Raw genomic sequence first — 13,695 nt, 5'->3', positions numbered from 1 at the left:
TTATTATTACTTTGCATTCTAGCTATTTTAAAGTCAATCGGTATCAACAACTATGATACCAAATGCATTTATTATAAAAATATAGCTTATCATAATTCAAACACTATAACTTTTATATTGTAGATATTTTGTACATATTTAGTCAAACATTACAAATTTTAACTTTAACTAAACCCAAAATGCAAATTAATTATAAAGGGAGGGAGTGAGAAAGAGTGTTTTAATTTGCTGACTCAGTTAACTTGTCGGAGGGAGTACAATAATTCCCTTCGGCCATCACACCATTGGCTTCTCCAACTCAGTGTTAGAAGTGGATCTACTCGAAAACTCCTTTTTTACCGGCAACGGTATGTATCGGAGTGTCATCCACCACAGATTATGCTTTAAGATTGGTGAGATTACTTGTTCCCTTTTTAACAAAGCTGAAACATAACTAAAACAAATTTGAAAAGTATAAAATGTTTCACAAGTTTCAGAAACACGCGAGAAACATATGTGAAACTTTGTGAAACATACTTTGAACAGTAAATAAATTTTCACAAGTTTCAGAGATATTTCACAAATTTTTGAAAACTAAATCAGCACATGATGACGTCAGACGTCACCACTCCTGTACCAAATTCGCTGCGTTCTGGATCCACTTGCTTGATTCCATATTCCCGAACCTGACGGCGGTGGGCCCACGGACGGCAACGGAATCATCAATGAAAGATTCCAACTGAACTGCTCTCCTCCTCGGCCCCCAATCAAATCCACTCCAGATATAGCGGCGACCTCCCTTCTCCCCCACCATACTCTGCTCTCTTTTCCACCGTCTCGCCCCCAGCTCCGGCGCAGCCGCCGAGCCATCTCCTCGCCGGCGCCGCAGAAGAACTCCCCCGCACCTCGTCCCAGCGAGGCAAGCGGCGCCGCCTTCCTCCCGCTGCTCCGGCGCGGACGGGAGACCCACCCGCTCAGGTTGACTTTATTTCTGCTGCTGACAAATGATAACCTGACAACGCATTGGATTGTATTTGTATCGTGCCTTCTTCTTCCGGTGGGAGGAATCGAATCGCTATATCCATTCCTTTTCGTAGGCATTCCGATCATCCAGACATCCCGTTGGTTGTGGGTTTTGATTTAGTTTCTATGAATTCTGGCTGCAGCTCGCTTTCCCAAGGTTTTCAGCTCTGAGCCCGCCCCTGGTTCTCAGGGATGAAGCTGGTGCCGAGGGAAGTGGAGAAGTTGGCGCTGCACAATGCCGGGTTCCTCGCGCAGAAGCGCCTCGCCCGCGGGCTCCGCCTCAACTACACAGAGGCTGTCGCACTCATCGCCGCCCAGGTGAGGATGAGATCGTGATCATCTGATTGTGATTCTGTGCTGCGAAAAGTTGATTTATATGCATCTAGTTTGAGCACAAACGAAGTGCTCAATTTGTTTTGGGACTGAAGACCATGTTGTTGCGTGACTCATATTTGCTGACCCCGTTTTGGGCTAACATGGACACGTGGTTGAAGCTAAACATTTCTCGTGCTTCCTGACACAGATTCTCGAGTTTGTCCGCGATGGAGACAAAACTGTAACGGACTTGATGGACTTGGGAAAACAGATGCTGGGCAGGTTCGTTTGTGCTGATCTTTTGAACCCTGTTTAAAAACTTCACATTTCACTTTCGTGCTTATCTCAAAAGGATGTAGACATTTTGAACTGCCTAGACAGATAATAGAAAAGCATGATGTTGGCTTCAGTGATCTGAATTCACGATCTCTTAGACTAATTCTCTGGATGATGCAATGGAATCTGACTTTGCCGAAGATGCGCTAATTTATAGTAAGCACAACAGAATGCTAGTAGGACTTTTCCTCATCGAAGAGTGGGTAGAAGATTATCCTTATTTTTTATTTCAAATGCATAACCTATGGAAAAGCTGGTGCCACTTGTTCACCCCTGCGTAAATTAGTAGTTTCTCACATCTTGCTTGTAATATACTCCCTCCGTCCATAAATAGATGCCAAAGATTTGTTCAAATTTGGATGTATCTATACACTAAATCATGGCTAGATACATTCAAATTTAAACAAACTTTTGGCATCTATTTATGGACAGAGGTAGTAGAAGATTTGGTTAGTCTATGGTAGATTTGTTACTTCATCCATTGTATCTGTTGTCTAAGGCTTCTGTATTCTGGAAACCATTTTACATGTGAACGGATACATTGTTGATTTAGTAACTGTGCTGATCTTCCACGGAAAAATTAATTATTGTGTTGTACTGCAAATAATGATGACCAGTTACTGCCTTCAATTCTTCGTCTGTTGACGTCCTTCTTGTTCTATAACCTTCAGCTCATGTTTTTTTTCTTGCCTATCAGGAGACAAGTTCTTGCAGCTGTTCCACACCTTTTGTACACTGTACAGGTTATTTCTTTGCTCATGCTAAACAATATCGATCAATTTCCTCAATCTAGAACCTTGGTTGTGATGATGTAATGATTCGGGAAATAATTGTATGTATAGTGCTAAAATAAAACTAGGCCTGCACAAGTTGAGAAAAACCCGTCCAGTTAAAAAATGCCACAATTCTACTCTGGCTTGCACATGTACTACTCAAGTACATAGGCAGTGAGGTTATTGCCCACCAGACGAAGTGCATCAACTTCGGCATCCTGCTGTACAGCTTCTCCTTGAGGAAAAACCAGCCCCCGCCAGTTGATTTCTTTCCTTATTAGTACAATCTCCAGTGATCACAGTTATCATGTTTGCAACAACCAATATGATGACATGTTTCCATAATAGAATCTACATGGCAATGAGAGCTTAACTTATCTGATATGTGATGTGGAACAGAGATAAGGATGTGCCGAACACTTGTTATGGCCTATCCATACTCACAAAGATCACATTTGTTATTTATAGGGTTCTAATTAGACACGGATATTAATGTTGCAACAGATGGCTTGAAAATCATGGTGTTACTATTATATTCCAAATAAACTCAATTATAACATTTTTTCTAGGTTGAAGGAACATTTATGGATGGAACAAAACTAATTACTGTACATGACCCTATTTCTTCTGATGATGGAAACTTGGAACTAGCTCTGCATGGCTCATATCTCCCAGGTTGTAAATGCTAACCAACACACTTGGTTTAATAAATTGCTTGCTTGTACAACTCTTAAAATACTGTATTTATGGATTTTGTGGTAATGTACCTCTTCTAGAAAGTTTATTTCAGTTATCAGTTGTTTGAGGAAAGTTAGGAAGTGGAAATAGTAACTGTGGATAAATTATTTAATTGTCGCAGTACCTTCACTTGAAAAGTTTTCTGGGAGTGATGATAAAGACTCTCCTGGTGAAGTACATTTCTGCTCTGGACGCATAATCCTCAACCTTCATCGTAGGGCTTTAACTCTGAAGGTTGTTAACAAAGCAGACAGGCCTATTCAGGTAAAGAATGTGTGAATGTTTTTCATTTGAGGTCCTGGCTGCAAATTTAAAATAACTTCTTATTCTATAGAATTTCATTTGATGGAGCTTTGCACCCAACTTAATTTCACAATTGGACCTATGCTTTACTGCCTTTGCTTGTGGTGCAACTGCGTGTGTCTTATTCATTTAACAAGATCACTCTTGTCATCCCTGGATAATGACATAGCATTTGATCCATGTGTGACATGACAGGGTGCTGAACAGCATCAGTGTAATAATGCTGTGCAACATTACTAAAGGCAGTGACCTGTAGACCATGCCCTTCACATTATTAACCAAGGACTAAGCTGGATCAATGGGTCGTCTTGATCCAAACTTGTATCCCTAGCTCTTAACACTATGAATTATGCTCCTAAAGTCCTTTTTTGGAAATAAATTTCAGTTACTTAATTCTTTTGCTTTTTTAGGCAATGAAAGCTTTATTAGCCCTGGTCTCTGCATTCTTTTAGGCTTGTTGATCTTAGTGTGTGCAAGCTGTTACCCTTGTTGAAACGGCTGTCTAATGTTGCTGTTCCCTTTCTCGAGTTTGCATCAATATTTTCATTATCTTTGCATGTTAAAGTTACATTTTCTCCCTTTTACATATGTTTTCTCACTGTCATTCTGATCCAATTGCCTTTTCTATGCACTGTAAATACATGTGTAATAGTATCCACAGCCTCTGCATAATAAGTTCAATTTGCATCCCATTCAACAATTCACGATTTTGATGGGAGCTATACCATACCACCCTTTTAAATTCTGGTGCTATTACAAGCTGTAACTCATGAGAGAAGTTCCATTTGTGTTTTTACGTTGCAGATCGGGAGCCATTACCACTTCATAGAGGCCAATCCATATCTGGTTTTTGATAGACAAAGAGCCTATGGCATGAGACTGAATATACCTGCTGGAACAGCTGTTCGGTTTGAGGTTGTTTACTCGATTCATCATTTGGCAGTTTGCGCTCAGTATAATCTAACAATACATTTCAAGTACTAGGGATCCTACTTAACCTCACAAACATTCTGCACATCTTCTAAAATCCTCTATAATCTGGTTTGTTATTTATTTGTTTCAGCCCGGGGATGCTAAAAGGGTTACCCTTGTAAGCATCGGTGGTCACAAAGTAATCAGAGGTGGAAATGGCATTGCTGATGGTGCTGTTGACAGTTCTCAGCTTAATGAGGTAATACGAAGAGTTACCGAGAATGGTTTTGGACATGAAGATTATCCGGATGCAAGGTTGTTCCCTTCACATTTAACTAATGCCAGAGGAGAAATCCATTTGCTGCATTTATTATGGCTTGGATGTTTACCTTTGAACTTTGGTTGCAGCGAAGGTCTTATTGGTGATGGTACATTGGACTGCAGTATTGATCACGAGAAATATTCTAGCATGTATGGACCTACAACTGGTGATAAGATTAGGCTTGGTGATACCGATCTTTTTGCCGAGATTGAAAAGGACTTTGCTGTTTATGGTGATGAGTGCATATTTGGAGGTGGAAAAGTTCTACGCGATGGGATGGGACAATCCGCAGGGTATCCAGCGTCTGCCTGCCTAGATACAGTTGTAACAAATGCTGTCGTGATTGACTATACAGGAATTTACAAGGCTGATATTGGTATAAGGGATGGACTTATTATTGCCATTGGGAAAGCTGGAAACCCTGATGTCATGGATGGTGTGCATAGCAACATGATAGTGGGGGTAACAACATACCTGCACTTTATAGAATGATTTATTAGAGAAAAGGAGTACAATATAAAGAAATTTTACATTTAAATAATTTGCAGGTGAATACAGAAGTCATTGCTGCTGAAGGCATGATTGTAACTGCTGGCGGTATAGATTGCCATGTTCACTTTATATGCCCTCAGCTGGTAAACGAGGCGATTGCAAGTGGTAAGGTTTTTAGTCTTTCGCTTGTTACCAAGGAAAATATTATCGGTACTAACAAAAATGAGTTAAAAATTGAATTTTGTGAAGAAGAAATTTGGAAAAGAAAAGATCAGAAAGGGAGATTCAAACCCAGACCTCCATGATACCAGCTCTAATCCACAGTAGCATATTTTTCTGTATCATATATGTCAATCATTTATATCTGAATGTTGTAAGTGAAGTCAAAGTGGGCCAAAAACATTTTTTTGTGAGTTTGGACTATCCTTAATATTTCATAGCATTTCCTAAATAGTATGGGTGCAGACATTAACAAAGCAGTCTGGCAGAGCTTGCGTTTTCCATAAGTATACTTGATGATTGAATAGAGTTACTCGAGAAGGGGCAAGTGACTAGCATGTGGTACATCATCTCCAGCTCCTGGTCACATAGGACACAGTGGAGGTGGTGCTGGAGACAGTGGCATTGAAATCTATTTTCATACATGACAAGATGGCTCATTTGTCTTGTATACCATGTGATAATGATTAATCAGTATTAAATCACGAGGTCGCAAAATCATCTCCACATTTTTTTGTAGGCATAACAACATTGGTGGGAGGTGGAACAGGACCAGCACATGGAACTTGTGCCACAACTTGTACCCCTGCACCATCTCAAATGAAACTAATGTTGCAGTCCACCGATGAATTTCCAATCAACGTGGGATTCACGGGAAAGGTAATATATGTTACGAACATTAATTACAAAGACTAAATAGTTTAGCTTCGTACCAGATTTTTGTAGTTGTGAACTAAATAGGAGGTTTCTAGGTGGAATAATACAGCTAACAATACTATATCAAGATTTTAAATTCTAGCATTTCAGAGCTTCATTGTTAGCATTTCCTACATGTTATTTGTAAGATACGTAGAGAAAGTCAGAAGACAATGGAGATTGCTATTGAAGTATCTTTAACTAAAAAGGCAAAAAAAGAGGGTGTTGGATAACCTGAACTGGTGACACTAGTATTGTTGAATGGTTTCTATACATTGTGGGAACTCAAATTTATTATTTAGAATGTATCCCAATGTAGGCCTCAGTGTCGAAAGTGAATACAGGAAAGTGACTATTATTGTTCAAAATCTGAATATTTATTCCCATCGAGAAACTGTGCAGGGAAATACTGCAAAACCTGATGGATTATCTGAGATCATCAAGGCAGGAGCAATGGGTTTGAAGCTGCATGAAGATTGGGGAAGCACCCCAGCTGCAATAGACAACTGCTTATCTGTTGGAGAGGCTTTTGATATCCAAGTAAGCTGTCTTGTATTATCATCATATCATGCTGTTAGAGCATCTCCAACAGTCGCGCTAAATTTTGGCGCTGTAAAAGCACTTTGCAACGCGCTCCATCCGTGTTTCGTGCATGAGGCCATATTCATCTCCAACAGAAGCTCTAAATTTTGGAGCTGTAAAACTGGGTAGTTGCTTCTGCGGCGATTTGTACCACGCGCTCTTTCCGGCGCGGTAGATATAGTGCACGAGATAGCGCTTTTGTAGCGCGCTCCACTTTACAGCACCGGTTGCAGCATCTGTTGGAGTATCAATTTGCGCCTCTCGCGCGCTAAACTAGTCACTTTTTTGGATACAGCGACTGTTGGAGATGCTCTTATACCTACAGATTTTTAGTATGGTGATGCTCATCTAAATTGGGCAGGTCAATATCCACACAGATACCTTAAATGAAGCAGGTTGTGTGGAGCATACAATTGCAGCTTTTAAAGATAGGACCATACATACATATCACAGGTATGGAGCTTGCGGTATTTAAGCATGACATATTATCCACCGTTATTTATATATGGTTGTATGCAGAGAAAAGCTCAGATTTCTGTGTGTCCTAGAAAGTACTGTTAAAATAATTATTGAATTTATAAGTTTATCTACTGTGGATCAGCATAGCCAAAATGTATGATCTAACTAAACCTGGAATCTCGATCAAGTGAAACAAAGAATATAGAGTCTGCTTGGTAGAGTTCCAGATCCTCATCTGCCCCGGGCAAGAGAAAACGGAGAAGGAGCTGTACCAGACAGGCACCACAAAAACATACCTGTATTCCTTCAGCTTTCTTCAATGTTTGTTATGTAATATGCTTTTCTGGATTGGGTTAGATCTTGAAATTTCAACAAGCTCAGATCAGGTTAATCTCTGGTTTTTTCTTCTTCCAAAAAAGAAATTTTCGAGATAGTGAGTTTTGGAGTTCCCATTCCAATAGATCATCCACTAGCATGTTGGTCGAGGTTTAATTTGCATCTGAATGATTGGAAGGTTTCTTGTTTCCTGTGTTCAGAGGAAGGAGACAAACTTGTATTGGACATATTTTCAGTGGTTGGATTGTTAACCTGAGATCTTAGTGCATGAAATACTTTCTCGGGTTTTAAAATATTTCTGGCCCTGTTGAGTGTCAAGGCCTACCCCAACTGAAAAGGTTGACCATGTTCTTTTCATAGAAAAATGAACATTGAAAATGAGTCAGCCTTTTAAGGATTATAACCCACCGCCTGGTTCCAAAGTATTCTTCGGTCATGTTGTAGAAATGAAATCTTTTGGGTGTGCCTAAATTATAGCAGGAAATATTTAGTGGTGCTCTTATTATCTTATAATAAACAGCGAAGGTGCTGGTGGTGGTCATGCCCCAGACATCATTAAAGTATGTGGGGTAAAGAATGTGTTACCTTCTTCGACAAACCCAACACGGCCGTTTACTTCAAACACTGTTGATGAGCACCTTGATATGCTGGTAAAAACAATTATCTTGTGCCGATGCTATGAGTATTTCTTGAAAATTTGGTCGTCATATATTTATGGTTCTCCTATAGATGGTTTGCCACCACCTTGATAAAAACATCCCGGAAGATGTAGCATTTGCCGAGTCAAGAATTCGAGCAGAAACAATTGCGGCTGAGGACATCTTGCATGACATGGGAGCTATCAGTATCATATCGTCTGATTCACAGGCTATGGGTCGCATTGGAGAGGTCTGTTACATTATCCTTATCCTTTTTTATTCATGGTGAACAAATGGTACTTTGGTTGGAAAGATTGGTGAGTTGGTGCTGAGGATCTTCATAACATGTATTCAAAGTTGTGACTTGCATCCTGCATTCTTGCCCATACAAACCATAAAATAGTTAAACGGTGAAGTAGAAACCACAGCTGCAGCCTTCATAGGTATGTGGTTGGCTGGCTCATAACGTGATGTTTATTGAATTGGTTGTATATAGAAAACATTCATATATGTGGTGCCTGTCAGGTGAAAATACAATGAGCAACTAGTTGTCTAGCTGGTGATTAATGCGAGAAAAGTTACATAGGGCCATCTACCAAAGCTGTTTTTCTCTTGAATACGAAAATCAAGGCTGTTGATTTAATAACAATATCAGTCTAGTGGGTGATCGACAGGCATTGATGGGCAAACATCACTTTTTCAGTCTCAGAGTTACATGAATTCAGTTAATCTGATGCCTGCTACATCAGCTTGTGTTCCTCTTGAACAGGAGAACGCCAGCAATGCAGGTGAATTTGCTGATGATATAGTGATCATGTTTATTTGCAATGCACGATGGTACAACAAATGAAGAAGCTACTTAGCAAAACAAAAAAAATAAAGTATGAGCAGAGTTATCCTTCCATCTCTCAGAGGGAAGCTCGCAATGTATTTTTCTTTTAGAAGATGAAAGGGGCATTAATAGATGACCCCAGTCTCAATTCCAAAATATACTATAAATTAGAGCTGAGATAGAGCACGTCTTAGCGTCTAGCTGGTTCCACCCAAAAAAATAAAGAGCCCCGCTTGTTGCTCAACAACTTCTATTACACGTGAGAGTAGCTAAAGGTTTTGCCTGTGTCAACTCAACATTTATCAGGAAGAGAACAGTTTGATGGAACCACTGTACAGGCTGAATTTTTTAAAGTGCAGACTACTTACGATGCTTAAACAAATGGTAGGACAGTGCAGTAATCCTGCATTATGGGTGGCAATATTATCGATGAATATCTCTGGGTTAACCTTAAGCAGGACAAGGCATAAGAATAATTGTTGCTTTGCTTGTATCTGCACTGGCTGATCCAACAGCTGGTGCATTTCCTCTGTCGCATGAAGTGCACTTAAAATTCTGTTATTAATAACCGAGTGCAGATTCAAATACCACTTACAGGTTACAAGTCATCATTTGATTCTGTTTTGAGTTTCAGTAAATTATTTTAAGACAGTCCATCTTATACTTACACCTGATTCTATCTTCATTTTATGTGCCAATTCATTTGAATGTAACTAGGAAATGTGGTAATTTCTGTATTATCATGAAATTCTGGGGGAAATAATATCGGTTTATTTCAGATATAGTGTCAAGGCAAGCCAAATAAAACAAGTCAGTTGAGAGCAACTATTTTATGCTGCTTGCATTACACCAAACATTGTTTGAGCTTGTTCACTGGTTTGATCTGTCGATGTATCATAGGGTAATTGTTTTTAAATTTTTAATGAAATACAGCCTTTGTCTTTCCCAGATAAGCCATGATAGAAAAAAGAGTTATTCGAGAGACTTGAACAGATATACTTGTACCTTTAGTTTTTGCATGTAAGCTCTAGTAACCAGCAGCCGATTTTAAACTTGATTTACTTATATGCATTTGTTGAAATAATTAATTTTCAGGTGATAATCCGAACATGGCAAACTGCAAACAAAATGAAAGTCCAAAGAGGTAGCTTACCTGGGTCTGGTGGCTCTGATCCTCCCAAGGATAATGACAACTTCCGCATAAGAAGATACATAGCAAAGTACACCATAAATCCTGCTATAGTAAACGGTTTTTCGGATTTTGTTGGTTCTGTGGAGGTATGAACCTCTTCTGACCACTTTCAATCTTCTTCCATTAATTGCTTCATATTCAGTAGACAACATAAGGTAGAGAAGACCGTCCACTCACTTGTGAAATTATACATCTAAAGGAAAATGATTATCTGCTTTCTTTAATATGCTTGATATAAGTTGAGGATATTAGAATGTAATAGCATCTAATTTGTTAGTATGCCTGATAGATTCATGTAATATAGGGAAATTACTTTGCTGGATAGTTTTGCCAGTATTGATTCCAACAACATATGTATTTACTATAGCTACTGACAAATGCCCTGTGCCATGGCAGCACACAATATTGTTGTTTCCGGATTTGTTATGATGTATACATATGCAAATTTTTCTACAGTAAAATAGAGTAGATTTTTTAAAAAAAATTGCTATCACACCCATGGTGCCATTGAGATTCTTCGGGCTGTCGCCCCCATTGACATCCTTCTGGCTAAGGATTTTTTTTTTCTGAATATCTCAATAGGAGGGCTAAATTATCCTTATTTTTTTCTTATTTTCCATTTTAATATTTATCAGTACATGCTTTGGCAGGTGGGGAAGTTAGCTGATCTAGTTCTTTGGAAACCTGCGTTCTTTGGTGCAAAACCAGAACTGATTATAAAAGGTGGTGCAGTTGCGTGGGCTAACATGGGTGATCCGAATGCTAGCATTCCAACACCTGAACCTGTATGGACTTCATTCTCTGAGATCCTTTTGATATGACACTTTATTCTAATTCTACCCTGATGTTTCTATTTAGCCTACATCACTTTTCCATGAACGCATAAAAAAGTGCATCACTGTGTCTTAGAGTAACAAATGCCAAGAAACTGCAACCAAAATCCCAACAAAACAAAGACAGACACATCTGTATAAAACAGAGAAGAGAAAGGAAAAACTACAAAGACCAAAAGAGGAAATGACGGCAACTTGTGGCAGCAGGTGATGCCACCATACTTATCATGTCTGGGGGGCTAGAATGATTAAGCCTACATCTAAATAGCCAGATTTTAGTTATGAGCAAGTTGGCAATGACAAACATTTTTTGTCAGAGCATCACATGTTGGTGCAAGAAAAAAGTTGCGATTCAAATAAGCTCTTTTTGCAAGAAAAAGATTTATAGAACAAGGGGGTTAACTTGATAGCCCCAAATACCTGCAAACACTGGCGGCCTTCTCAATAAAATGAAAACTTCTTTATTATCCACTGCTTTTCATAGAAACATGGCCTGGACTTGGACCTCATTCGTAGTTCCTTTGTACATTGGTTGATCTGCAAACATGTACCTATCTAGCAGTAGGCAGACAACAACTGCAATCTCTGTCTCCCTCTGCATCTCCCTCTCCTCTCTTCTGCTTATTTTATCCTTTCCTGCTTCTTAGTTCGTCCTACTGCAGTCCTACTATTTCGCTAGGTTTTAATTCTTGTACTAATTGGATAGTTCCTAATTAGGTCTCAGATTTTGCACTAAATAATAAACTTGTTTGCAGATTTCTATGTTGCTATCTAGGTTAGCGTCCATGGTTAAAGGGAAACACCACTGAATAATTTTAGAAATTAAGAGAGATGAATGTGAAGCAAGTTAACCAGTCAGTGGTTAAGTTAAAAAAAAAGTTGATGATTCAAGTGTTCTGTTTAGAGGAGGGACTCAATTTATTTATGAAAGCAACAAGGTATCGTACAGCTGGCCAGCTGGGGTAACTAGTTTAGCAAATTTAAGTGACTCCACAAAAAGAGAAAAGAACTCAATTCAAGTGTCCTATGATAACTAACTCCATGGCCATGGTAAGTTACCAAAATGTAACTTAAGTTACCCTATAGGCATATTCCAAGAAATGTACACCCTACTGTGGCCAAGTGTTCAGATTGGACTCCATAAGATTTACAACCTGAATGACCTAAAAAAATGGGATCTTTGTCAGCGGGTGCACAGGTCCTGTCAGCTCACAGGCTGCTTTCTGGTTGGTAGTAGAGATGGTCATGTCGACGTCTGGTCTGTCGTTGTTAAATTATGATGGTATAGTGGTAAACCAAAAAAAAAAATTAAACTATGTATGTATATTTGCAGAAACCGAAATGTGCGGACGAGACTCATGCATTTTCCCTCTGTTGTTGATGTCTCTCCTACTCAAGTTTGTTGTGCTTGAAAATTTACAGTGCAGAATGGTGCATTCTTGATGCAGGTTATGATGCGGCCTATGTTTGGCGCATATGGAAAGGCTGGAAGTTCTAACTCGATTGCATTTGTGAGCAAGGTTAGGCTAACTACTAACTCTTCTAACAAATTTAGGATGATGTGTAATATCCGGTTATAGCACCTACAGTCAAGAAAAAGTGTCACGGTTTACTTAGCTCAACTGGATACAACTTTCACCATTACATTCCGTTATTATAGACGAGCTTAATATAGATATTTGTAGTGATACCTTTGGTGAAATAAGTATGTTGATCTTGTGATGAATGATCGCAGGCTGCTAAAGAAGCTGGTGTTGCATCAGAGTACAAACTAGCAAAGAGGGTGGAAGCTGTTGGTGGTGTTCGCGGTTTAACAAAATTGGACATGCAACTCAATGACGCACTTCCAGAAATAAATGTAGACCCTGAAACCTACACCGTTACTGCTGATGGAGAGGTTCTGAGCTGCCAGCCAGCAGCCACAGTACCATTATCTCGGAATTACTTTCTTTTCTAGAGCAACATTGCTCGAGCAACTCTTGAAGCTCAAAACTCATTACTCTGCATTCTTGCTATCCAAGGCGATGGCGCAAGGCGCACTCACGTAGGTGCATCTCCCTTGTAATAGCACAACACGTATACTTGTTCATTTTGTAGTACTAAACCTTTTGGTCTAGAGAACTTTCATCAAAGTACATATGAATTAGGGAAGTTGGTTGTTATTTGGGACATCAATAATGGGCGCTCTAGGAGACCGGCCTCTCACGCCACAGGATCACATGTATGATTATCCTTAAATTTTTTGTGAGTTATATATATTCATTTTCTTGTGCCATTTTCAATTATTTTTTGAATTATACCTGCCTTGTTCCATTTATCAAAACAAAATTGAGTTGTACTTGATGGATGATGCTCTTCCTAGCTTTGATTCTGGATTCTCTTCTCAGTTCAGATGTCTGTGACCATGATATTATTGCCAATATTCTTTGTGGCATTAATACCATGTTACTATTTTAGTTGTACGATACAAAAATTGTTTGTAGAAATATTAATAATTTCGTGTGGTAGACATTTTAGCACAGTTGCATGGGGCAACTGCATTAATATGGTATAAAGTCAGGTCCTTCACTAATGTTTGCATGGACAACCAAAATTGTGATTTTTTTTTTAACATTTTAGTACTCCGTATGTAGCTTCTGTTTTGAAAACGATACACTACCATGATCTTGAATATTTCTAAATTTAACTCAAGAATTCAACAATGATCTCAGTTAA

General features: G+C 39.0%; 1 protein-coding gene across 1 annotated transcript; it reads left to right on the top strand.

Moving 5' to 3' along the window:
• Window positions 1-1,148: 1,148 nt before the first annotated feature.
• LOC124680824 (urease) lies at window positions 1,149-13,255 on the top strand. The gene is made up of 18 exons (XM_047215866.1): window positions 1,149-1,320; window positions 1,526-1,599; window positions 2,351-2,396; window positions 2,996-3,101; window positions 3,286-3,428; window positions 4,272-4,382; window positions 4,531-4,694; window positions 4,788-5,163; window positions 5,250-5,358; window positions 5,933-6,072; window positions 6,511-6,648; window positions 7,052-7,143; window positions 8,006-8,135; window positions 8,215-8,373; window positions 10,051-10,233; window positions 10,798-10,932; window positions 12,429-12,500; window positions 12,716-13,255. The coding sequence occupies exons 1-18, from the start codon at window positions 1,195-1,197 to the stop codon at window positions 12,935-12,937; spliced, it is 2,526 nt and encodes an 841-aa protein (XP_047071822.1). The 5' UTR covers window positions 1,149-1,194; the 3' UTR covers window positions 12,938-13,255.
• Window positions 13,256-13,695: the final 440 nt, after the last annotated feature.

This window comes from Lolium rigidum, unplaced genomic scaffold (assembly GCF_022539505.1).
Source record: "Lolium rigidum isolate FL_2022 unplaced genomic scaffold, APGP_CSIRO_Lrig_0.1 contig_28943_1, whole genome shotgun sequence".
Classification (NCBI taxonomy): domain Eukaryota; kingdom Viridiplantae; phylum Streptophyta; class Magnoliopsida; order Poales; family Poaceae; genus Lolium; species Lolium rigidum.
The sequence above is the reverse complement of the archived record's forward strand: the minus strand, read 5'-3'. Positions and strand labels throughout refer to the sequence as shown.